The sequence below is a fragment of the Triturus cristatus genome, chromosome 3_1, assembly GCF_964204655.1.
Source record: "Triturus cristatus chromosome 3_1, aTriCri1.1, whole genome shotgun sequence".
Taxonomy (NCBI): domain Eukaryota; kingdom Metazoa; phylum Chordata; class Amphibia; order Caudata; family Salamandridae; genus Triturus; species Triturus cristatus.
The window spans coordinates 678,250,041-678,276,560 of NC_140583.1; the positions used below are offsets into that span (position 1 = coordinate 678,250,041).

At 44.8% G+C, this 26,520-nt stretch overlaps 1 protein-coding gene across 1 annotated transcript in view; it reads left to right on the forward strand.

The window, feature by feature from the left end:
• The first annotated feature begins 6,049 nt into the window (after positions 1-6,049).
• TRPM5 (transient receptor potential cation channel subfamily M member 5) overlaps positions 6,050-26,520 on the forward strand; it is a 561,392-nt gene continuing 540,921 nt past the window's right edge. Inside the window, exon 1 of the mRNA XM_085646171.1 lies at positions 6,050-6,537. Within this exon, the coding sequence (XP_085502297.1) occupies positions 6,050-6,537 (488 nt within the window). The remainder of the gene's footprint in view (positions 6,538-26,520) is intronic.

Genomic DNA, 26,520 nt, shown 5'->3' on the forward strand with positions numbered 1-26,520 from the left:
GTTAGTATCCCCGTTCAGGGACATTGTTTAATGAAAAATGTAGAACAAGTTTCAAGAAAACAAAGATAAGGTGCACAATATTTTTGGAACACTGTATCCTTCAACGTTGAACAAACCAAACAGCTAATATATAGGATTTGTGTCCAATTCAGCTTTGGTGGATACTTAACCCTACCCACTCCAGACGTCTTATGGAGTATGTGAGTAAGGATCTCTGAGAAAAGCACAACTGAGTTACTCAGTATCTAGCGTTAAATTAGTGCCTTACCAAACATTGGGTGCCATGTAGTGTGGTTCCTATTTCCCTAATAGGCTCTCCGCATTGGAATAACCGTATAGATTTGGCATAGGACTGATGTCAGTATGCCCCTATCGAGTATATTAAACTTAATTAATTTGGACCAGCTAACTCAGAGGCAACTAGAAACTCCTTGTAAACAAGAAGGGATTAGTTTCTGTCAACCGCATAAACATGAGAACTTTGTTTCCCTTTAGAATCGGAACACTCTCAGAATCGTGGCACAACAGATAACCGTTTCACTCAGCTAATCGTGCATGCTTAGTTTCTGCAGAGTTACACAGAAAGAATAGACGGGCGTCTCAATAAAAGGATTTCTTGAACAGTCTTGTTTCTTGTGTAAGAGATATGAGCTGTTACAATCGTAAGACAGTATGCGAGATATATTATGTACAGCGTAAGCAGTAGAAAGAAATAATACTGCGCTAGCATTATCTTTTAACTATGACACATATATTCATATACATAAATAACATAATCTAAAAATGTGAGTACTCATGAGATAATTCTCTAACTATTTCTACCCCAGTGTACCTATCCTAAGTGTAGTACAAGGTAAGAAGTAGGTGTGTATACTATAGTCTGGTATGCCAAGTCTGCTATGCCAAAAGTCCCTCTAGGTTCTAGTCAGCTCCATACCTTGAGAATGAGAGAGATGGGAATCTCTTTCGGGTCTTGAACTGTAACACCCCGCGAAGGGAGTCAGAACACTGGAAGCTGGATTCTCTACGAGCAGGGATGACAGCGTCTCTTGTCAGTGCGTCAAGCCGGGACACGGGCACCTCTAAAGTCGAGGTCTCCTCCTACTTGCTTGGGCAAGGGAAGGTATATTTATACCCGGTAGGTGCCTTGGAATGTTCGCATTGACGTAAAGTCAGGCAGAGGAAGACGTCAGGAATGAACCCTTAAGGAATAGCGGTTTATGCATAATAACTGACATAAGGGCAATTCGAATTGTGCCCATATAAGGACATGTATCAGGAAAACCTATATATGGACACCTAAAGCGGAATACAACAAGATGTTTAATAAATATTTAGGATGAGTAACTTTTAGAACTTCCAAGACCTCTGAAGCCATCAGGAAAAGCTTGCGGCAAAGGTGTCCGATTTCGATGCAACTTAAATAGATACAGCTTCAGACTTGCCCCACTGGAGGATTTTTAGCTCCATTAAATAGACTGAGACAGAAGGTAAAATCTTTAACCTTATTAAACCCTCTTGGAATATTCAACCCACAATGTATCATGGTCTGCCTGATATCAGGCCTATTTCCCGGTCTACTATATTCATAGTTGCTTAATGCTTTTTTGCACTATTTTTACTTAAAACTTAACAATTTCAGATCTCTAGTTCACCTTATTGGATTTTTGTCATTGTAGTCCTTAAAATACACTCTACTTTTTGACGTTTTAGGTTGAGATTTTTATTGTTTGGTTTTTTGACTTTATTACTGTTTTGCTAACGGAATTTTACTTTACACATTGCATTAAGTAAGCTTGTAGGCTCTGTGCCATAGCTGTCAGGAGGTTGAGCTCAGGTTAATTTAGTGATTTAGGGTTCACTATGACAAGTTAATATTATTATTCCTTGAGGTGGTTGACCATCCACCCCAAATAATAATCCACTCTCTTACAGGGGAGGATGAGTTCATGATTAGTTTAGTTAGTGTATGTTTGTGTTTGTTAGCATTTTGTTTATTGTTAGAAATGACTTGGTAGTGAAGTTTGATATAGGCTTCAATCTATTGGAGTTACAGGTTGATTGTGTGTTAGTGACTTTGGGCCAGATTACGAGTCTGGCCGTCTTGGTACTCACCTGCTAGTTGTCAGACAATCGTCTCGCAATGCTTTCGGTTACATAGACGAAAGAATCCCACCACCAGGAAATTGCTACCCTGGAGGTGGCGGGATAGACCAATGCGTCTGTCAGAGGACAGGCTGCCAGTGTAACGGTCCAACCACCACATCTAAGATGGCGGAAAGGAAGGTATATAAGGCCGAAACTCACCTGTACAGACCTCCACACATCATGTGCTGCCATGGAGCCTATCGTACACGTCATGCCTCTTCTGTACTTGCTTGATGATGTCCAAAAAAAGACACAGTCGCGGACGAAACCAAAAGTAAACTATACTCTTACCTGTTTCCATTGACTTCTCAGCAAATAGATGCCCCGCTATGGACCTGGCAAGGGGTTTGGGGTACCTGGGCCAAACATATTTTGCAGGCCCATGTTTGAATGGTTTTCAATGTATGACCCAATTACAGCTCTATGATGAACTCTTTGACCAGATCACTTGCATTGCACAGGCACACTTTACACAAATAGACATGTGTTTACATCTCATAATCAGTGATAGTGATGTATGAATTAAATTCATGCACAACAGCACCTCCTCATCAGTATCACACCAATTAATCCTTGTGACACCCTCATATTTCCCACATCCTAAGTCCTGTTGTGATATCAAAGGTATGTCTGTATGGATGTATCATGAAACTGAAACACACCTTCTCTGCACATCTCAGTATTGGACTCTCACACATCACACTCATTGAAAGGTAATGTCAGTAAATGGGATCACAAATAATCAGTGTGAGAAGTATTCAAATGGCACAATGTAAACACACTGCAGAATAGGTATGCCTCTACCAGGGGGAACCTTGAAAAGTTGGGGCCCTGGCCCACAGTCCACTTTGCACATGTCTTAAAACCTTTATGTGCACAGAACCCCTGTGGATTGAAGTCTATCAGGACAACCAATAGTATAACCAAGTGCAACGCCTGTGTAGGAAATGTGTAAGTGCATAAAAGCAAACCTGATCCCATAACCTGGAAGACAAGGTCATGAGTATGCTAGTCGCTACCGAGCACCTTGCATCATCTTTGTCATGCCGATCGTGAAAATAGACCGACGGCCTCTAATCCTAATATTCCCCACTTCGCCCAACACCTCAAAGATGAGTTGTTTGATGGCATCACAATCGACAGGGGGTTATCTTACTTAGGAGAAATTACCATATTCCCTCATTTGAACTGATCAGAATTTTGACGAACAAAATTGCATCAACTGGTTATCAAAGACTTGTCATTTGAGAAGATTTTATCCAGCATCCTGGCAAAGGTGCTCCATGGTCCCCAGGATGTCCTGAAGAGACCCTTCCATTGCAAGTAGGGTCAAAACGTTGTCGGCAGCACATAAGGATAGTCGAGTAAAGCACCAGAGAACAATCTGCTCCTTCATCTGGAATATTGAAATAGAACCACACGGACATCCTAAGACATACCAATAACCTGCTGTTTGATTTTAAGTCAGTATATGTCCTTTTAAATATATGGTTGGTTATGATCACTTCACTTGGGTCCCAGTTGTCACTGTTTTCCTTTTTTTTTAAAAACCTACTAAACACTGTTTTTTGTGCATTGTATTAAAAATATACATATGTCTAACTAATGAATAAATGTATTACTCATTTTGGCTGAATTGAGTACAAATTACAATATCCCTTTGCCTACTTTCTTCTCAAAACAAATAACTATAATTTATTACTGTAATTGATGTATGGCAGATAGAGTCTGCCTTATTGATAATTTTCAAACTTTTTTGTCTATGGCTTTTAGACCTGGCATTTTTTGGCATGCTTCCCCTGTCTTTTTGCTTTCTGACCTCCCGGTTTTGATTCTGTTTTTGCTGGTAGTGTCTCTGCGCACTTTCTCACTCCTGTTCAGTGTTAAAGTGCAAGTGCTCCTGTTGTAAATTGTTATTATGGTTTGGTGTTTCCATGATTGACATATTTGATTTACTGGTAAGCCCCTAGTAAAGTGCACTGAGTGTGCTAGGGTCTGTAAATCAAATGCTTCTAGTGGGTCCGCAGCACTGATTGTGCAAACCACATGGGTAGCTCTGAAAAGGTATCTCAGACCTGCCACTACAGGGTCTGCGGGAAGTTTGTAAACTGCCATGTCAACCTGGCAGGTGCACCCACTTTTCCTCCACATAATTCACCTCTAAGGTGAACCCAAGGTACCCCTGTGGGCAGGGTGCTGTGTATGTTAAAGGCAGGACATGTACTGGTGTGTGTGACATGTCCTGGTGGTGAATTACAGTGTATTCCGTTTTTCACCACTGCAAGGTTATGTGTCCCATAGGAAAGAATGGGAGTTCCCAAAGTCTGATAAACTGCACAGAGACTGGGTGGAAAAGGTGATTCACAGCAGTGTACCAGGGAGCGATGCTCCGGACTCAGGACCCACACACAAATGTTGAGTAGCGATCCTCATACGTAAATATCTGCCACCCACTGTGACAGGGACATGGACGGACCCGAGTGGACGACATGCGTTCGCCAAGCTGCAACTAGGGAAGACCCATATTTGCGTAGGTTCAGTCTATGCCCCAACAGGAGTGAAAAAAATCGGTCCCTCTCCAACTGAACCACCTAATGGTGGAGATAGGCAACTCACAATTCCTTATCGGCACAGACTGGAATCTGGTAAGAGACCCAGTTCTGGACAGGACAGGCCCCTTCGACAGAGGTAATGCCGTGGACAGGGCCCTGATGGACGAAAAACTGTCAGACAATGGTCTGGTGGACCACTGGCGTCTTTGTCATCCGGCCGACTCAGAGTTTACCTCCACTTCGTCGACCCATGGCATGCTTTCTCCCTTGGATTATTTCTTGGTTTCTCAAAGGATGGTCCAACATGTCTGAGATTCCCGCATCCAAGAGGCAGCACTCTCTCGATCACTCCCCAGTCCTCCTATCAATAGAGGTAGGGATGGCTAGCCCGAGCTGCAAGCCCTGGCGCATGAATATACAGCGTCACCGGACCCCTAAGGGCAAATCTCAGCTGCAAGCGCACCTCCAAGTGTACCTCTCTAACAACCAGGGGTCCGTAGACTCTGGCAGGACCATATGGGCAGCAGCAAAGGCGACCATTCAGGGCCAACTCATGCGGGATGCAGCGGAAGCCAATAGACTAATAGCGACCCAGCAAAAAGACCTACAAAAAGACATTCTGTCCTATATCCGCCTATACATTGCACAACCTACCCTACAGCATCGTAGGGCCCTGGAACAGGCCCATATGGCACTAAGTGGTCTCTTTACCTCGAAGGCGGAATATGCCCTACAGAGGATGAAAGGGAGACATTATGAGAAGGGGGAAAAGGCAGGGAGCCTACTGGCGGCGCAGCTTCGCCAACGAGAGGTGGCTGTGGCCATATCGGCCATTCAGTCTTTAATGATGTTGGAACGTGGTTACCATACATGTACATGGTTGGAGAATTGGGTAGGATATACGGAAGATGACGGTGTTTTGGCTTTCCGGGAGCATGGTACATTTAATGTAAGGATTTTGGAGAATTTGAGAAGGCAAATGAACTCACTAGTGCCAAAACCTAGACCTACACAGTATGAAGCGTTAGAGGAATGGGAACATGAGGCATATAAACAAGAAAAATACAGCAATGGAAATAGATACAGGAATATGATGTCTAGGTATGCAGAGGCAAGATGGGATGATCACATGAAAAGATGGAGGAGAGCTGTAAAAGCGGATGGTTTGTACCCAGTTTCTGTTGCTGATGAGTCGACTGGAGGCTAATGTAAAGAGAATAAGAAAAATATAGAGACATGAGGATTACATTTTGACCTGAGTGAATCGGTTGATGAATTGTTAGATGATATCTTGACTAACAGATCTCCACCATATCAATTCAAGTAAAATAGTTCCATATGCACCTTTAATGGGAACTCCACTAATTTCGCAGGTTCCACATGTTCCGGTGGTTACTAGAGCAGTACAAGAGAGTGAAATGGACATGTTGAATAAAGCAAGAGAGGAGTTCATTCAGAAAACTAATCAGTTCAGTCTGAATGCGGAAGCATTAACAGTGCCGGTGACAATTGGTCCCATAGTACCATTGTTTGGAGAAAAACAGAATATATTGAGCATACATGCATTGACAGTTCCAATGAATAGTGTCAGGAATGAAGTGGTAACTGGAGCTGATCAGGCTGGACAAACTGAAACAAGTACCTCATTGATTGATATTCCAGTTAGTGAGTTGATAACTGAAACCCCTAAGAGAGGTGCCCAAAAATATCCGAGGAGAATATTGCAGAATGTTACTCCAGCATCGGGGAGTTCAATGGGTCCTTCCCCAGATGAATTAGATGATTGGATAAGGGGGATGGAAAAAACGGAAACCCCAGCCACAGAGTATAGATTTGAGTAAGTTGAGAGTGGATTTGGAAGAAATGATTATTGGTACAATAAGTCCAGATAGATTGAGTACTTATTTAGATGAAGAGTTGTTATTCTTGTGCAAAAATATTACCTGGAAAGCAAGAAATCTTCATGAGAAATTAACAGAGGCTGCTTGTGAATATGGAGTAGATATAGAGAAGCCAAAGGTGTTACAGAAAACCTATAGATTTGATTTGACTGAAAAGGATTTGGAGAGTTGGAATGTGTCTGGCAAAAGATTGCAAGTAAAAGAATTGATGAGTATTCTGAAGAAATGGGGAGATGTAGAATGGTAGAAAGGTAGATGGGTGAAAAAGAAAGAAGAAATGATTGCCGACAAAAATACATCTTTGTTTCCATTGAGGGAGACAGGACAGGCTGAAATGGTGCGTCCAATGAGAGAAGTTCCAGGTAGTGGATATGTTCACGTTCCCTGGACAAAACACGGTATATTATCCTTTACACATGACATCCCCAGGTTGAGGGAGAAACCTATCGAGTGGTACAAACAGGTAGAGAGGTTTGTGAAAGTTTCAAAAGTTTTGTTAAAAGATGGTTTGTTTGAGATTGTTGTTCCAGCTGATTTATGGACTGAATGTAACATTACTGTTGATTGGCCTTAAGAAGAATATCCTAGAGATCCGAAAACAGGAGCACATTCAGATGAGGTGATGAAAAAATATAATTAGGTAATTAGGTGATTACTTATCTGAAAGGTAAGATTTTCCCAAAGGAAACAGATTGGGTTAAAATAGACAGGACAACACAAGAACCAAAAGAGTCGGTACATGCTTACTATGAAAGGTTGCTACAGGTGTTCAAACAGTACAGTGGGTTTGAGAATATCGGAGATAAAGATATGGGACATTTTGTGTATTGTTTTGTATTTGAATTGAAACCAGAAGTTAGTAATATGGTTCAGCAACATTTGATTTGTTGGCAGAGTAAGATGGTAGACGAGATTTTGAGGTATGCTAAATATTGTATTGAAGATATTGAGTAAAAACACAAAAAGTTAAAAGAGAAAATTATGTGGGCACAAGTGAAAGTGGCAGAACAGCAAGAAGGAAACAGTGGTTCCCAAACAATTTATCAGATGAAAGTTCAGAATCAAAATGGTCAAGTTTTCAATGAAGGTAGAGGTAAAATGAATAAAGATGAGATTAAAAAGAAATATCCTTGGGGAGGAGCCTAGCGCGCATCCAAGATGGTCGCATGAGCACAGGGCTCCCCGGACCCTTGCTGCTCCTTGGAATTTATCCTGAGAATATCCTGATGTGGTTTATGGAATCTGGCAGATGAAGACCGGCTGAGCACGTATCTCTTTTCAGAACTCGAATCGGACCTGGGAATCCTGAGTTGTCGTTGTTCGAACTTTTGGGACCCACCCGACGGAGGTGCCCGGGGCGAAGGTGAACCGTGGAGCCGTGTCGTAATTGAACAACAGCGGCTGCAGTGCGGTGCCAGTGGCCGCTCTACCACTTTCGGTTTCACTTTCGGACTTCAAGGGGCTGGCCTGCGAACGCACTTGATGTGGCGGGGTGTTTCCTTGGCCTCTGCACGAGGCCTTGTCTCCACCTGCCACTAGTGTGCCCATCGCCTTGGGTCCCCCCGCACCGCTATATTGTGGTCCCTGGTGAGGCGCTGGTCTGCGGTGCCGGTGCCCCTACGACTCTTGATCGGCGGTCCCCTTCGGTGTCCGTGACCACATGGGGGGCAAGGGGGGGCCCGAGGGGCGTAAGACTAAGGCCTCCCTCCGCGGGGGACCGGTCCAGGCCAACAACATGGACCGCTACACTCAGGGCAGAGGGTCCCCTGGAGCGACCGCCCCCCCCCGGATGCCGCCGGCGGTGGCACGACCGTCTCTCCGGAGCTTTCCCTGCAGGACATCATGGGTGCCATTGATGGCATCAGGGAAACCATCGCCACGCAATACGAGGCCCTGGCCCGTAAAATCGACACGGTGGCAATCGATGTCACCTTAATTCGGGCAGATCTCTCCAAAACTAACGAGAGGGTTCAGGCTCTCGATGCGCGGACCTCCACCCTTGGTGCGGATGTGTCGGACCTGCAGGCCGCGCTGGGTGACATTAAGGCGGTCAACGATCAGATGGCTCGGCGGCTGGAGGACTTCGAGGGACGGGCCCGACGCAACAACATCCGTGTCATAGGCGTACCGGAGTCCTCCGACAACCGCCCGGCTGACCTCCTGGTCGAGGAACTCATCCTCCAGCAGTTGGCCCCTGCAGGCCTAAGCAAGTTCTTTGCCGTGGAGCGGGCCCATCGAGTTCCGGGCGGTCGGCCGCGGCCGGGGGCCCCCCCGAGGCCTATCGTGGCCAAACTGTTCCACTATAGAGACCGAGATGCGATTCTGCAGGCCTCACGGGTCCACGGCCCGGTTCGTCATGAGAACTCATCCATTAACTTTTATCCGGACTTTACCCAACTTGTCCAGAAACAGCGGATGGGATTCCAGGGGGTGAAGCGTCGTCTCCGTGAACTGGGCCTACAGTACTCTATGCTCTACCCTGCAAAACTCCGAGTGGAACATGAGGATCGGACTGCCTTTTTTGACTCTCCTGTGGCCGTGAGTGACTGGCTGGACTCGCTGCCGGACAGAGGTGGCCGTCCCGGGCCCTCTGCAGGCGCCGAAGGTGACGGATCCCCTTTGGAGTGACTTTTGGTCCTTGATTTTGCCATTTTGCACTGTTCAGCTGGGTTTTACTTCTTTTGTTCATTTTGTCTCACTAGGACCTGTGTGGGGGGCGGGCGGGGACGGGTCCCTTTCCTCCTCCGGGGTCTTCTCGTAGAATGGGGTTAGGAGGGCGACAGGCACACTGCAAGTTGGGGGGGTTTTCTGGCCCGCAGGGGTGCAGGGTGGGGGGAGTTGGATTTGGGGGGGGGGTTGGGGGGAGGGAGGGGTTGTTTTGCTGTGTGTTTTTTGTTTGCAGGGCGAGGTACTGATTTTTGTCCAGATTCGGGAACTGTGCTACTGAATGGGGGGCCTTTGATCTATTGTAGGGGATGGGGGGGGACGGGTTGAGGCTGATGTCATGGAACGTCAATGGGTTGGGGGACCGTATCAAACGGGGTGTAGTACTGCAGTATTTGCGCCGTCTGACTCCTGATGTGGTGTTTATCCAGGAGACGCATCTGGTTGGTAATGTTTGTCATGCAATGAACAGGGGGGGATACCGCCTCGTGGCCCATTCTGGTTTCACAACTGGTTCCAGGGGGGTGGGCATTCTCCTGCGATCCTCACTTCCGTTGGATATCACCAGGGTAATCTCGGATGACAGAGGGCGCTATGTGTGTCTGACTGGGAGGTGGGAGGGGCAGCCCCTTTCCCTGGTCACAGTTTACGTCCCCCCGGGCCTCCAGAACTCCACCTTTGCGGACTTGGGTCGAATGCTGCTTGAACTTCCGGATAGTCTTTTGCTTATGGGCGGGGACTTTAATTCGGTAGTCTCGGGTGACCTGGATCGTCACCCACCCAGGGCCCTCCCCGCTGCCCAGGCATGGCTTGGTGGACTGCTGGAGACCTTCGGTCTGGTAGATAGTTGGAGATTAATGCATCCGACCCAATGTCAGTACACCTTTCACTCTGGGGCGCATGGGAGTCTTTCTAGGTTAGACTATTTCCTTATGCCCGCGGCACAGACTGGTCGGATACGAGAGGTTAGGCACCTGGCGCGGGGTATCTCCGATCATTCCCCGCTGTGGCTGCTCTTTGACACCGAGTCGCGGTCTGCAGGGCGGATCGCCCCCATCAACCCGTGGTACCTGCGAGACCCTACGACTCGCGACAGTCTGGTTAAGGCTATGGACCAATACTTCCTTGAAAACGAGGGGTCGGTGTCGTCCGCAAGGTCCCTGTGGGAAGCCTTTAAAACCGTAATCCGCGGACACGCCCTCTCCCAGATAGTGGTGGCTAAGAAGCATAAGAGTGAGGCAGTGGTGAAGCTGGAGACTGACATCTCGGGGCTGGAGTCGGCCTTGGAGACGGGTGTCACTCCGGACGGGCTCCATGCCCTCAGCCTGAAACAGTTTGAATACAGGTCTCTTGTCACTGACGCTGCCAAAACGATGTATAGGGAGCAGCAGGGTCGATTGTATGATGCCGGGGACAAGGCGGGAAAGTTGATTGCGTGGCTGGATAAGAAGGAGAGAGTGAATCGTGTGGTCCCGGAGCTGCGTGTCTCGGATGGAGTGTGTGTGACTGAGCCTGGTGAGATTGTGGAATGTTTTGCTGACCACCTCCGGGCCGTGTACTCCCCGGTGACTGATAGGGATGAGGAAGACTCTTGCCTTCTGCTGAGGGATATTGCTTTGCCCTGCCTGTCCGTCGAAGACCGTGAGCAGCTGGACGCCCCCTTGTCTGTAGATGAAATTGCATCTGCGATTCGGTCCCTTCGTTCGGGCAAGGCAATGGGTCCCAACGGTCTGCCTATTGAATTATATAAGTTGCGCCCGGATAAACTCGCGCCCTTCCTCCGTCGTATGTTTCAGGAGTCCCGTGAGGCAGGCTCCCTTCCTGACGACCAGCGTCTGGCTACGATAGTCGTTATCCCCAAGGACGGTAAGCCACGAGACCGCTGTGCCTCCTATAGGCCTATTTCACTGCTAAACGCAGAGCCTAAAATCCTGGCCAAAGTCCTTGCCAATCGTTTGTTGAGCGTCATCTGCGATCTGATTCATCCTGATCAATGCGGCTTCATCCCTCACCGTAACACCGCCCTTAACTTGCGGCGTCTTCACGGCGCCCTCGCCAGGGCGGAGTACCTCTCCGAACCGGCCGTGCTGGTTTCTTTAGACGCCACGATGGCCTTTGACACCATCGAGTGGCCATTCCTCTGGGCTGTCTTGACCAAATTCGGCTTTGGGGAAGGATTTCTTGGCTGGGTGAAGCTTCTTTACACGGGACCCATGGCTCAGGTGGTGGTTAATGGTCGGGTCTCTCGGCCCTTCGCTCTCGGTAGGGGTACGAGGCAGGGGTGCCCGTTGTCCCCTCTGCTCTTTACTCTTGCCCTGGAGCCGCTCGCTGCTTGGCTCCGCTGGGAGCCCTCGATCAGAGGGATCCGGTGGGCCCCGGGCTTCGAGGATCGGGTCTCGTTGTATGCGGACGATATTCTCCTGTATCTCACCTCGCCGCGGCAGTCGCTTAATGTTCTCTTTGATGTTCTGACTTCCTTTGGGAGAAATTCGGGTCTAACGACCAACTGGTCTAAATCCTGTGTCTATCCTATCTCCGGCGACCCTCCTCTCTTGCCGCCTCGGCTTCCGATCCAATTATCTCTGTCCGGCTTTAAATACTTGGGAATATACGTCTCGATGGACCCGGTGGCTCGCTATGAGCAGAATCTCCTGCTTCCACTTCGGTGTTTGAGGGAGGACACGGCTCGGTGGTGTAAGCTGCCCTTGTCCCCGCTGGGTCGGGCAGCACTGTTTAAAATGATGTCCCTTCCCAGATTCCTCTATGCACTTCAGAACTCCTTCGATGTCATTCCTGTGTCCTACTTTCGGGAGGTGGAGAGCCTGCAGAGGAGACTGGTGTGGGACGGACGGGCTCGTATCGCTCTGGCAAAGCTTACTCTCCCCTGGTACGACGGGGGCATCGCGCTTCCCGACATTCGCAGGTATTATTGGGCCTCACAGCTATCGGCCATTAACCATGCCACGTATGCGCCTGGCTTGAATCCGGCGTATGAGATGGATAAATTCCTGCTTCCCGGCGGAAACTATAACAGGGCACTTTACTCCAGCTCGGCTGGACGGACCCTTACGGGCCCTACTAAGATTGCGGTACGGATCTGGAAGGCGGCCAATGTAGCCATGGGCTGGAGTGAGCGATTAACATGTGCTACTCCCCTGTTTGCCTCCGACCGACTGGGAAGCCTCTGGACAACGAAGGGGTTTGAACGTTGGGACACGATTGGTATTAGTAGAGTGGGAGACTTATGGATTAAGGGTACGGTTAAAACATTCGCGGCGCTCCAGAGCGAATACGAACTTACGGAAAGGGAGTTCTTTCGCTACGCCCAGGTTCGGCATGCCCTGCTCTCTGTTTTTGGGGAGGGGACCAAGATCCCGGCTTCTTCGCCCCTCGAGGACCGCATACTCGATGGTCATGTCCCCGACAGTACTATCTCTTTAATTTATAAAAAACTTATCAATAATCGGGCTGACCTCTTGGTGCGCCTCCGGGAGGCGTGGACGGGGGATGGGGTGGAACTGGACGACGAGGACTGGCAGTCCGCACTGTCGTCCCCCAAGGAAGTGGCCATTCCAGCCCGTCTCCGCCTGGTCCAGCTTAAGATTCTCCACCGGGTGTATGCGACGGGTCCCCGTTTGGTCTCGATGGGATTTTCTGAAGACGGGCTCTGTAAGCGGGGATGTGGGCTCAGTGCCACCTTTCTCCATATCCTTTGGGAGTGCCGCGAGGTGGCTGAATACTGGCGCCGGGTTCATGTGGTCATGGGACAAGTCACCGGGGTTGCGCTGTTGCCGGAGGTGCGTCGCTGTGTCCTGAATGTGTGGGAGCCCAATGATTATAACGCGGCTCAGACTCGGTGGGCGGCCCTGGGGAACATGATTGCCAAGAGAGATATAGCGCAGCTATGGGGTTCCCAGAGGCCTCCCACCGTGTCCGTATGGAAGGAGAACATGGACTGGTGCATGTTCAGGGAGAAGACTGTGTATGTGGCTCGTGGTAAACCGGGGGCATGGGGTAGAATCTGGGGGCAATGGAACGCGTATCGTGGGGGTATCTGTACTCCCCCCCTAGTGGACACCGATATTGCTTTGTCCCCCTGACCCTTGATGGTTCCTTGCGACTTTTGGAATAACCGAATATAGACGTTCCTCTCCCGTGACCCCCCCCCGACCTATCAGTACTCCTTCCTCTTGATAGCTATTTGAAGGTCTGAAGTAGAGTCCCCCGGAGGTAGCCTGACCCACACTTTTTGCCCTTATGCCTCGCCTTTTGTTTTTATTTGTTATTTATGTTAAACCTATGTATCCTGCTTCCCTAGGACTATCCGGAGCCACGTACGGGGCTGGGCCCCGGGAGTCGACTACTGCCTTAATAACTGTATGATCCTTTCTGAATCTAGCGGCCGGCCCTGGTGGTTGTAGGCCCATGCTTTTAATTGATTTATTGTTCAATAAAATTTTCAAAAAAAAAAAAACAAAAAAGAAATATCCTTGTCATGCGTGCGGAAAGTTTGGACATTGGAAGAACGAGTGTAGATCTGTTCAGAAGAATAATGGGATGAATCAAAATTTAAATCCGCAGATGCAGAATAATGTGAATGCTCAAGTGCAGAAGTACAGTGCAAACACTGGATTTCACGGAGGTGAACAAGTTGGTAAGAATCAAAATGTGCAAATGGTTTTGCAATATTTGTTGCAGTGCAATGAGAGTGATTCAGACTCATCTCACTGACGGTGCCTGAGGGGGGAGGAAGAGTGCGTGCTTGGAGTATCTCTAGAGGTAGATCAGTCAGGTCCATTTGTTGATGGATAAGTGGAAGGTAATGATATTACATTCCTAGTGGATACCGGTGCTACCCGTTCTACTGTGAGAGCAGCAGAAATTCTAAACCTACCCTTCTCGGGAGAAACTATCCAAGTTGTAGGAGTCTCAAATAAGCATATCAAAACTCAAATCATAAAGCCAATAGAAGTTCATATTGGAAGATTCAGAGACATGCATCATTTCGTGGTATGTGATACGAGTCCGGTGAATATTTTAGGGAGAGATTTACTTTGCAAAATGAATTGCACCATCTATTGTACACCTGATGTTATTGCTTTCCAAACCCCAGATGAGGATGTTGCTTTTAAAATTATGTTAGCGAAGCAAGGGACAGAAGTGGATGAGTTGTATTCAATGCTTACAGAAAATGATTTGCCTGTAGAATTGAGAGATACAGTAAAGTATGATGTATGGTATTTTACAAGAAAAGAGATTGGTCTGATGAGGTGTGGATCCTATTCAGGTTACAGTGAAAAGGGATGCAACATATCGAAATACACCTCAGTACAAGATGAGTCCTGAAATAACAGCAGGAGTTATTCCTGTGATTGATCGAATGATTGAGCAGGGTATTTTAAAAGAAAGCAGTCCTTGTAATTCGTCTATAATGGGAATTAAAAAGCCAAGTAGAAAATATAGAATAGTGCAAGATTTACGAAAAATTTATAAGATTGTGGTACCCTGTTGTCCAATAGTGCCAAATCCAGCATTGATTCTTTATCAAATTCCCTGTGATACAGAATGGTACACAGTAATTTATCTGTGTTATCTGTGTTAAGCATTTTCTCGATTCCTTTACATCCGTATAGTCAGTATTTGTTTGCTTTCCGGTTCTGAGACTGTGTTTTGGCATGGTGCCGAGTTCCTCAAGGGTACACGGAGAGTCCTTCGATTTTTAATCAGATCTTGAAATAGTATTTGGAGACTTTAGTCATGCCAGAAAATTCAGTATTGGTTCAGTACATTGATAACCTACTGGTGGCATCAAAAACACAAGAGACATGTGTGTCAGATAAAATTGCCTTACTGAATCATTTGGCCGAAGGTGGACACAAAGTATTACCAGCAAAATTACAATTTTGTAAAAAGGAGGTCCAATATTTGGGACACAAAATAGAGAAGGGAGTCAGGAAGGTGACACAGGGACGGATCAATGTGATTCAGCAAATGAGCCCTCCAAAGACTCAGAAGGAAGTTTGAATGTTTTTGGGAATGGTTGGATACTGCAGACTGTATATCAGTTGTTTTTCACTGATTGCAAAACCTCTACAGAGGTTGACACACAAAGATGTGACTGATCCGATTGAAGTGGATGAAGAAAGCTTTTATTGAGTTACAGGACAGTCTTTGTCGAGCACCTGCATTAGGAATGCCAGATTATGCAAAGGACTTTGCATTGTATTGTTGCGAGAGAGATGGGTGTGCACTTTCAGTTTTAACTCAATGACATGGAATGACCCGACGTCCAGTGGCATATTTTTCTGCTACTTTGAATTCAGTGGCTGCAGCATTACCAGGCTGTTTGAAAGCAGTAGATGCTACTTGGGTGAGTCTGGAACAGAGTGAAGCGATTGTGATGGGACATCCAGTCAAAGTATATGTGCCACACTCAGTTGAGATTCTTTTAACAAGAACTCAAACACAACACATGACCTATAGTCGGCTGACTAGGTATGAAAGAGTGATTTTGGGTGCTGAGAATGGGACTGTGGTGAGATGCATGACAATAAATCCGGTAACCCTGTTGCCTAGTCTATTTTGTAAAGAAGTGAAAGATGAAACAGATCATGATTGTTTGGATGTGACAGAATTGTGCACAAAACCTAGTTTGTTGATGGATCATGTCTGAGAAATGAAAGAGGTGAATTGAGTTCTGTCTATGCAGTATGGACAGTGGCGGCAGTCCTAGAAGCATCATGTCTAAAAGGGGTAAAATCTGCACAAATTGCTGCGTTGGTAGCTCTAATTAGAGCATGCAAAATTGCTAAAACTTTGGCAGTAACCATATTTACTGACAGTCAATATGGTTTCGGGGTGGTTCACGATTTCGGTCAGTTATGGATGCAAAGGGGATTTCTAACTTCTTCAGGTTCTCCAATCAGGAATAGCAAAAATGTGAAAGATTTATTGGACGCTTTGCAATTGTCCAAAAGATTGCAGTGGTCAAATGTTCTACACATAAGTCAGGAAATGATTATGTGATGAATGGTAACAGATACACTGATCAAGTAGCGCGTTTCTGTGCACCAAATGCAATTGCCATCAACAGAGGGGTGGAGATGAAAAATACTAATTGCCACCTGATGTTTTCCTCTTTGGAAACTTGGGATGAAATCAGACAGTTGCAGGAAGAGGCAAGTGATGAAGAAAAATAACTTTGGATAAAATCAGATTTAAAAAGAGAGCAGAGGATGAAGTGTGGGTTTACACAGATGAAAGACCAGTCATGCCAGATTGTGTACTTTCTCAGATGGCAAAGGTATACCACGGAATTGCACATGTTGGAAGAGATGCAATGATCAGGCTCTTCAAGCAGTCATGGTACAACCCTAAATTCAGAGTCATTGCAGAGAGTTTATGCCAAAGGTGTGTTATATGTCAGCAGCAAAATCCAGGCAGAAAGACAGTTGTTAGTTGAGGACGAATTGGAAAAGCAGCAGGACCATTTACGAGGCTCCAGCTCGATTTTATTGAGCTTCACCCATGTAATGGACTAAAATATGTGTTTGTTGTTGTTTGTTTTCTTGTTGGGTAGAGGCCTATCCAACAAGAAGGAATGACATTCTTACAGTTGCAAAACTGCTTCTGAAAGAATTAATACCAAGGTTTGGTTTTCCAGTCACTTTAGAAATAGATAGGGGATAACATTTTAATAGTGAGATAATTTGGATGATTTGTGCAGCATCACAAATTGAGCAAAAGCTGCATTGTGCCTATTGACCCGAAGCATCTGGAGTGGTCGAGCAAATCAATGGCACTTTAAAATCTAGACTGGGAAAGGTGTGTGCATCCACAACACTGAAATGGCCTGACGCTTTACCCCTGGTATTGATGAGTGTTAGACGTATTCCTGATAAAAAGACTGGATTGAGTCCTCATAAAGTTCTGATGGGAAGAGCAATGAGACATGTGATTGTACCAGCAAACAAACTGAGGAATATTTCTGAAGATCTGGTGCTTGATTATTGCAAGGGATTGGCTGATCTGGTGCGTTCTGGCTCTCATTAGGTTTGTTATATTGCAACCACAATACAGCCGGATCAAGCACATGATCTGAGTCCAGGAGAGTGGGTTCTTGTCAAGAAACACGTGAGGAAGTTGTGTTTAGAACCCAGGTGGCATGGACCATATCAGATTATTTTGGTGACAACAACAGCAGTGAAGTGTGGTGGCTTGCCAAACTGGATTCACGCAAGTCATACAAGAAGAGTCCCAAGTCCGCTTGAAAGACAAGAAGAGCAGCAACCGGTAAAGCAAAGAAAAGAATCAGAAGCTGAAGGTTGTGAAGCTAAAGAATCTAAAGTGACAGATTCTGATGAGCATGCAGATGATGAACAACCAAGCATAAGTCTAGTAGAGTGGGCACCAGCTACTGGGTCTCGTAAGACTGCTGTTGAGAAGAAAGAAGAGAAAGTTACCGAAAATCAAGAGCAAGTACAACTAAGAGAACGGCCAAATAAAAGAACTTGTGAACCAGAAAAAGAGGGTGAAGAAGTGGTTCAAGTTAAGAGAGCGAAAAAGGGTGACAAATGGCCAAGTGGAGTGAAAAAACTAAAATACACTCTTGAAAAGAGAAAACCAGAGCAAATATATGAAGTTTCAAGCCAAACTGAACAAAAACATTTAGAAGAGGAATTAGTGCAAAAAACAAAGAGAATAAGAATTCCGAACAATTAATACACAGCTCCAGAATGGACATATGTCATTTTGGAAGAAATTGAAAGCACAGATCTAATAAAGAGAGAAGTTGGTACTGGTACTGAACAAAGTTGATGAAAGCAAATTGAAATCGCCTTAAAAAGAACTGTGAAAAGTTAAGGTGATACAACTACAGACAAAATAAATTGAAAAAGTACAGAAGATTTGAAGAAGACTCTTTTAAAAAAAAAAGGGGGGGGGGGGTAAAGAAGAAAGCCTTGAAGTGTAGGATACATTATTTTCCGGTGGATTTAGGACAAGTTTTGAGTTGTTAGATTTTTATTTTTTATAGTATATAAAATGACAGCAGCTACAGTGACTGGACAACAAAAACCTAGTCTAAAACGTAGATGTATTAAAGCTTGCTTATGTTGTGTCCTACTCCTAATGTTGATGTGGTTAATGTTGGCTATCATTGTGCCTGTTTTAATGGTAATTAATAACAAAAACAATACTAATAATGTAATAAGTGTAAGAGTGGATTCTGTTACTGAAGAGACACCTAATACTAATATAGAACAAATAGATTTGACAGTGTGCTGTGAAAATAACGTGCAAAAACACGAATACATAGGGAAATGCTTTGCACATACATCACTAATGTGAAAACGAATGCATGAAAGACTAGGCCGCATTTGCGTTTTGCTTTGAAATAAATAAAAATAATGCCACTTTGCACATTAATGCTTTTGCTAGGAATGTAATGTGTGATGTGGGTAGTAAACAGTGAGAAGTACATTTAGTCAAATTAATAATGTCTGTGTTTTTGTTCATCGTTGTGAAGCAAGTATGGGCCGACAATTCTGCATGCAAGTTGAGGGTTAAAAAGAATAACAATGAATAAATAAGCTGAAAATCGAGCTCTGAGAGAGAGTGAAGGAATGGAAAGGCTGATAACCTTCAAGAAAGTATTGTATGTCTGCTAAGTAACGGAAGGATGGCCGTGAAATCGAATGGAAGTGTACAAACTTCTTCCGCAGGACAGCAAAGGCGAACAATGGAAGTGCAGAGACTTGCAACATGATACTTATTGAAGGAAATGTGTATTCATGAATCATGGTTAATGTAATATGAATTGTGAAGAACAAAGAACGCTGTGAAAATTATGAACGTGACATGGTGGTGTGATAGAACACCCCCTAAATCAGCCTACGAGAGTTTTCGTAAATGTTTCAACAACTGTGGGTTGGACATGTAGGTTTTAGGGTATAATTGAGGTGCCCTGGGGGATGTGAAATTATGAAGTGCTGAACTTAGAGAGAAGGGGAGATCGTCGCTGTCCATCGTTTGCTGCTAGAGGCCTACCTGTTCCTGTTCCTGTTCCTGTTCCTGTCCTGTATCCAGTATCCTGATCTAATCTTTGTTCCCTGACTCTATCTCAAGAGACCCCCGCTATCCCTGTGGCCATGGGGTGGTATTTCTCAGAATTACTTGGGTTAGTATAGCTAAATGATCCGTACTTTGCATAATTATTTGCAAATGTATTTTGTCTCTGAAACTATTGTCTCTTCGCCTATCCACTCTTTCATTTGCATTTTGTTCATTTGATATGAGTTTGATACTGTTTGCATTGCTAATGTTCTCTCTCTCTCTGCAAATTATTCTTTGTTTGCCTTGTAAACCTGTACATGATGAGCATTTTATCTTCACATTATTTTTTGATAAACATTGTTAACCTTACACTGAGTTTGTGATTATTTAGATAGATAGATAGATAGATAGATAGATAGATAGATAGATAGATAGATAGATAGATAGATAGATAGATAGATAGATAGATAGATAGATAGATAGATAGATAGATAGATAGATAGATAGATAGATAGATAGATAGATAGATAGATAGATAGATAGATAGATAGATAGATAGTACTAATTATTGCCATCAACTTCTCAACTGTAGGTCCATTGACCAGAGGAAAGAAAGTTGATATACAGGTTCAGTTATGTATTTAGTGTGATGGATAAGAGTCTGTATTATGAACAACTGATTTTTATTCAGACTTGAATCTCAGCGTCGATACAGGGATTTTTATTTTGAGCTGGGTAAATGAATATGGGCCTGTATGTGTGTTGTTATTGACTATCGATCCCTGATTGGCGCTGGATTATGTGTCATTCAAGATTACTTAAGGATCGGTACCACGTTGGGCTCAATTGATATGCTCATATACAAAATACGGCCCAACCTTAGGTTTTCTAGTCAAAGGACAGGGTGGGGCTGTCCATTCAGGCAACAAGCTGTGACACCCCTACTGCATAACAGTCCCAACAGTCTTTCAGACGAGGCTACCCTCAATCTGTCCCGGGGAAGCACAAAGCTCATAAAACACCAGGGAAAAACAATGAAAAAACAGACCAGGTAGATTACCCAGGCATCAGGCTGTACCATCATCCCATACAAAAATCTGCCATCTTTTTGTCTCCTCTGGACATCTTGGAGGGGATAAATCCTGACATACCAGCTCCTTGGGGAAAGAAAGACCACCATATGCCAGAGATTAAATGTTAAAAAAATTATCAGAATCAGGGCTCACCCTCTCCCCTAAGGCCCCCTACAATCTTTCCCCCAGTAGGTTAAAAAGCCCACCAGACACCAAAGATTATTATAATTTTTTTTAAGGAAAACAATATTGGGTGGGAACGGACTAACCCATGAACTAGAAATAGATCACAATGAAAGTAGATTAACTTTATATGGTCACAGTTTCTATCTGTTGCTTCCTTGGGTGTTAGGCACAACCACACGAGGGGTACAGTTTTTACTGGGAGAAGTGTGGGAACTCTGGCTGGAAGGAAATTTGTGAATTCCCACAGATTCCAGAACTTTCCCTCCTTAATAGGAGGAACATGTGTGATTTTAGCAAAAGACTGATGCTTCCAGGCCATTCAGGATAAGAATACCTATTGGCAATTCACACGCCCTGGACTCCTCTTAGTGTTTAGTATTACAGAAATGTGAGGAAAATGCATTAAGGTTTGCAGGGCATTCTTGCTATGAAGACCTAATAGGATCCACACAAGTCCCATCATCCTGGACCCTTTTAGGATCTAAATTTCAGAAATGTCTGTGTTTACTAGGGTTTTCCGGGTCGCGTATGAGCCAGGGTCCAAATATGCAACTTTTTAAATTACCAAAATGGGACAATTCTGGATAAAAAAACATAGTGGGATCCATTCATGTAACCCTAGAGTGGGAGCCCTTAGGTGTATAGTTTTCAAAAATGTCTGGGTTTGGTTTTCATGGGTGGTAGCTGAGATCAGCTTATAATACAACAACTACCCACTTTGGGTCAATTTTCAAGTCAAATCTTGATGTTTCCTCTTGTGTTTTAGGGTCTTTCCAGCTGTTGGCTATAGGTCCAGTGACACAAGTGGGGTACTGTTTACACCACACAAAGTGTGGGAACACAGAATAGTAGAAAATGTGTTATTACCAGTTGATGTTCTTTATCTGTAGTTTTGGATTTCAAATATAAACCAGCATGCAATAACAAATTTTGCAAACTTTCTTCTGATTCACAGGATAGTAAGGGTAACCCCTAATTCAGAGTTGGACAAAAATCCACGAATGCATTGATGCATGGTTAGTACACAATGAAACGTCATTCTAAACTGCAGCTTCATTTTTGGTTCTGGGTATGGCATGTATTTGGACATCCCTGGGACCAGAAAGGTCTGATTGACATAATGGTATGTCACTTTTGTAATTAGGCCATTGGGGGCACATATTATAGATGAAAATGTTGTCACCTTTTTCTATTTTCTTCTACTTATTATCATTATTTTTTCCACCACAAACTAAAAGTAGGTAGAAACCAAAGCAAACTAAGAAAAATCGGCTACCACTTAGAAAAATGCAAACAGTGGTACAAACTTGTTTTTGATACAGCTCTGCCTGTTCCTGAAAGATGGGGATATGATATGGTGATCTTAACACAGTAAATCCTTTTTTGATGCCATTTTTACAAATATGTATGCTTTCTTGCCATTTTTCATGCCAAACCTCCTAAAGTTTGCTATATGTTGGCTATTTTCTTCGTTCTCTCCAGGGGACTCCACAATCCTTGGGTGCCATTAAAATTTAAGTTCAGTCTCTTCAGTTCACATATCTCCAATATTTTAATTTTCAACATCCCATTGATATGCTCTGAAAACCCCAAGGAGTTAGGATGATATTCACAATCAAAATGTTGTTGTACTCCTACGACAGATTGGAGCGAGCCCACCTTCAACAGCCAGTCATCGAGATAGGGGAAGACTGGAACCCCTGACCTGCGCAGATGAGCTGAGGTCACCGCCATCACGTTTGTGAACACCCGTGGGGCACTGGTAATGCCAAAAGGAAGCATGGTGAACTGAAAGTGCTCATGGCCTACCGTGAACCGTAGGTAATGCCTGTCTGGGGGCTGGCAGGATGAGGATATGGAAATATGCGTGCTGCAAGTCCAACACCTCCAGTGACTAAAGTGAGCATTTTGAACTTCTCCTTCCAAAGGAAGAGGTTCAGGGCCAGGAGTTCTAGGATAGGAAGCAGGCCTTTGTCCTTCTTGGGTACCAGAAAATAGTGGGAATAACAACCAGAAGCTACTTCTGGCACAGGGACCCTCTCTATGGCGCCCTTGGCCAGGAGAGCCGATACTTCCTTGCAAAGAATTGTCAAATAATCCAGTGACATGCAACCGTAAGAAGATGGTATGAAAGGAGGTATAGTCTCATACAAAATAATCCTGGGTTGATTCATGGTTCTCCATCTATTCCTCTGGTGTAACCAGTGATTTGCACCTGTCTCCGTGGCTTTCATTGTCAGATTCAAATAGCTCTTCCAACCAGCCCATTTAAAGCCTGCCATAATCTACAGCGTAGCAATTGCGTCCATGTGAAGGTCCATGTCAAAAGTCAACTCTTCAACCCAAGTGCAGAGGTCGGTTTTAGAACCTGCTCATCACCAAAACGGTTGTCAATTGCAGAGGACTGCCTAGTGGAGCCGTACATTGCACTGCATTGCAAGTGGACCACAGAACCAACAAAACAAAGAAATGCTTCACCTGCTAACAAAGATCTCCTGCCCCTTCTTCCACACAGAGGAGATATGGTGATAATGCAGCATCTCCTCCACCCAGCAACTCTGACCTGTGACCCTTGTAGTGAGGAATTCTTTGCTACCTGATCCCTCTTTAGCCATACAGTACATCTGAAGTACAGCAAGCAACAGCGTTTCAACCAAACAAAGGTACAGTCCGCCAAGACACTTGCCAAGTCATAATTACGCTCCGGCAAACAGAGGCACATTCACTTTATAAACTTAGAAAAGGACTATACAGACAATGCAGTTGAGACTCTCTAGATTTTATAGAGTGTGAAATACTTTTTTCTTCCTATTCAAATAATATAAGTGTAAAACAAGGTTTGAATGATTTTTAATGATGGAAGTTTGAATATTGTGAGTTTTAATTAACTGTACAATAAAGTTATTCTTCTTCTATTCTGATCCCTCTTTAGATCTGGTCAGCTCTCTTCAATACAAGCCCATTTGTTTGGTTTATTGTGTGGCTGTTTCAGGGTGATGTGGGGTGGATAAAATCAATCGCACAGAGCAACACTGCCCTCCGCAAGAACAAATGATCAGGAAGATGTGTTGTTCATCTGAAGCTGTGTCTCTGATCGATCTGGAACATACTATGGGGAAGATTTAGAAGCCCCGTACGCCACATTTGCACCGCCGTCACAACACTTTTGTGACGCAGTGGCGGCGCAAAGCCAGCGCCATGCTGCGGAGTATTTACCACATGACGCATCTAGAGAGATGCGTCACGTTGTAAAGCCCTGCGCCACTTGTGGGCATTCCGGCACAGGGGGGGGGGGGGGCGCAGGAACGCCTCCTAAAAGTGGCTGAGTGAAATCTACAAGATTTTTTCACTTTTACGGCCATGCTGTGTCAAAACCCTGCGCCTGCTTGAAGCAGGTGTAAGGATTGACGCAGCATATTAGGCATAGGGGCACCCCGAGCCTTGCCGAGCAATGCTTCACCTTTACGGCAGCAGATGCGTCACGCATCTGTCTATTCTTGCCCCATGGTTCGCCGTATTGTAAATGCGGCGCAACCATGGTGGCGCAAGAGGTGTCTGCCGTGACACAAAATAACTGGCGCATCCCTGATGATATGCAGGGATGCGCCAGTTATTGTAAATCTGCCCCATAGTTTGGGGAAACTGAGCATATGTGTGGTTACTCAGAGAATGGTCTGGGTTTCCCTGGTTAGTTATTGCCAGCTACCAGACACATAGCCCCACTTCCAGCTGCCATGCACTGGAAAAAGAAACAAGCCTGCATGATTCTTTGCTGTCCTGTTTGCAAGCTGTGAAATGGCCCTATCCACTAACTACTTAGCTGCTGAGGCATTTTCATCCGCAGTGCTGAGACCTTTTTTTGATGTTTGGGGTGGTTTGTGCTTCAGCATTCATAGCTTTTTCCCCAAAAAGGTATTCAAGCCAATTTTGAGTCCTTTTCTCCCCGCATACTGTGGACTGGAGGTTTTCGGGTAAGTCAGGGAACACAAGAAGAAGTCGAAGAAGAACAGGCGTTCTTTGACTTCACCCAGCCGTTGGCCAATGCAACGCAGGACTCCGAGCGTCGCGTTGGCCAACGACCAACAGCCTATTTTTCTTATTTTAAGCCAACAGCTTATTTTACTCTACTTGTTAGGACAAGCAGTCATCGGCCCAAGTGCTAAGGTCATGGTGTCGTGCCCTTTATGTTCAGTCTCTTCAGTTCATATATCTCTAATATATTATTTTCCAACATCCCAATAACATGCTCTAAAAACCCCAAGGAGATGGGGTGATATTCACATTCTAAATTGTGTTGGACTCCTTGTGCTTTGCACTGTTCCTGGACTACTAGTGAACACAAATTAGGTTCCTCTGTCACTTCCAATCTTAATCAGGAGACTGAACCCGGGGACAAAACTTCAGCTCAGTCTTTTGCTTATGTTAATGTCATTCGCCCAGGTAAAAGGGTAGGCTTCTACCATCCTGAAACATACAGATCACAATTAAAACAAAGACATACGAGCAACATAGAGGTATGTTGATGAAATCTATTTATCCATGTACACAAATACCTGATGGAGCAGCATTGACAGCACCGGTGGTTTTGAAGCTCTTACCAAACATTTTAGGCTTAACGAATGGCACGTGTATGGCAATTTTGCTAAGAGATGGAAGTAAAAGGCAGTGCAAAGCAATTTGTGTTTGCAACACAGATCATACCTTCTCACCTGACATGCTCAATAGCATGATACAAACATGTTGAATGGAGTTATATTATCAATTCAACATGTTTGTTTCTCAAGGGAGCAACCATTTTACCATCCGTGTATGCCAGAGACCCTACACGTATCCGTGATGTGTCCAAAGTGTCTCTGGTGTCTGTTCCTTCACTATGCAAGATCTGGTAGTATTGGCATGAGGGGTTCAGCAATAGGGTATACATAAGAGTTGCATCAAAATTGGCAGTCGGTATCATTTAAAAAAATATATATCTTTATTGGTTTTATACAGTAATGATGAACAGCGCAGGTCTGTACCCGAATAAAGATAACATTTGTGTCGTTTTAAAACAATAGCTTATTTGCATATTTTTGCATATTTGGTACGGAGACGACTATCCTTACATATTCATTAGTACATAAACGTTTTGGCGACGCAAACATATCAAAGTTAGGCTTGTGAGCGTGCAAGGCAGTTTTATGGTAATAGAGATGGCAATTGACATCAAAATAGAACTGGTGCTGACGTCGGCAATTAGGTCTTATGCCAGGAGCGCCGGTCGGTCAGGTGCACTGTGTGTGGTCATTTCTATTGTGATTTTAACAAGTGTGTGGGACATCTGGCGCGTGGATACAATATGTACTGTTTACAGCTGTACCTGTCAAGGAGCCCTGTTGTCATTTTTAGCTTCACGTTTCGTGACACACATGGACAGGGCATCGTTTTTAGCAGCATTATCAGCAAAAACATTCCCAAACCATGTATGGAACAGGGGTAGAACCATATACAGACACAAACGAGGCAAAATCTTTCTTACGCACTTATGAAAATATAGAAAGTGGCCATGTTTAGCCTGTCCGGAAGCTGAGTGCACATTATTTGAGAGCCACCAAGTGAGTACAGTGAAATTAACTTGCTGTCAGAATGCATAGGAATAAAAAAGAAAGTACAACATAAATTAACAACCATAAAATAGGTTGCTGTGGGCGGAATACATGAAACAATAGTATCTGGGTTTGATGCAAAAGGAAACTGGACAAAATGACAGCATTATTGGCTTGCAAGTCCCACACAAAACACTAAGGGGTATATTTACAAGAACCTGTGATAACTACCGCAAGAGTAGCTTAACGCAACTCTCAACATCGCAACCTATCGCGGGAAAATTTCGCTGTTCCAACCAAGTGTTCAGAACGCGGCGGTAGCATGCGATAGTCACCCGATAACGGGTCAAATGTCAGC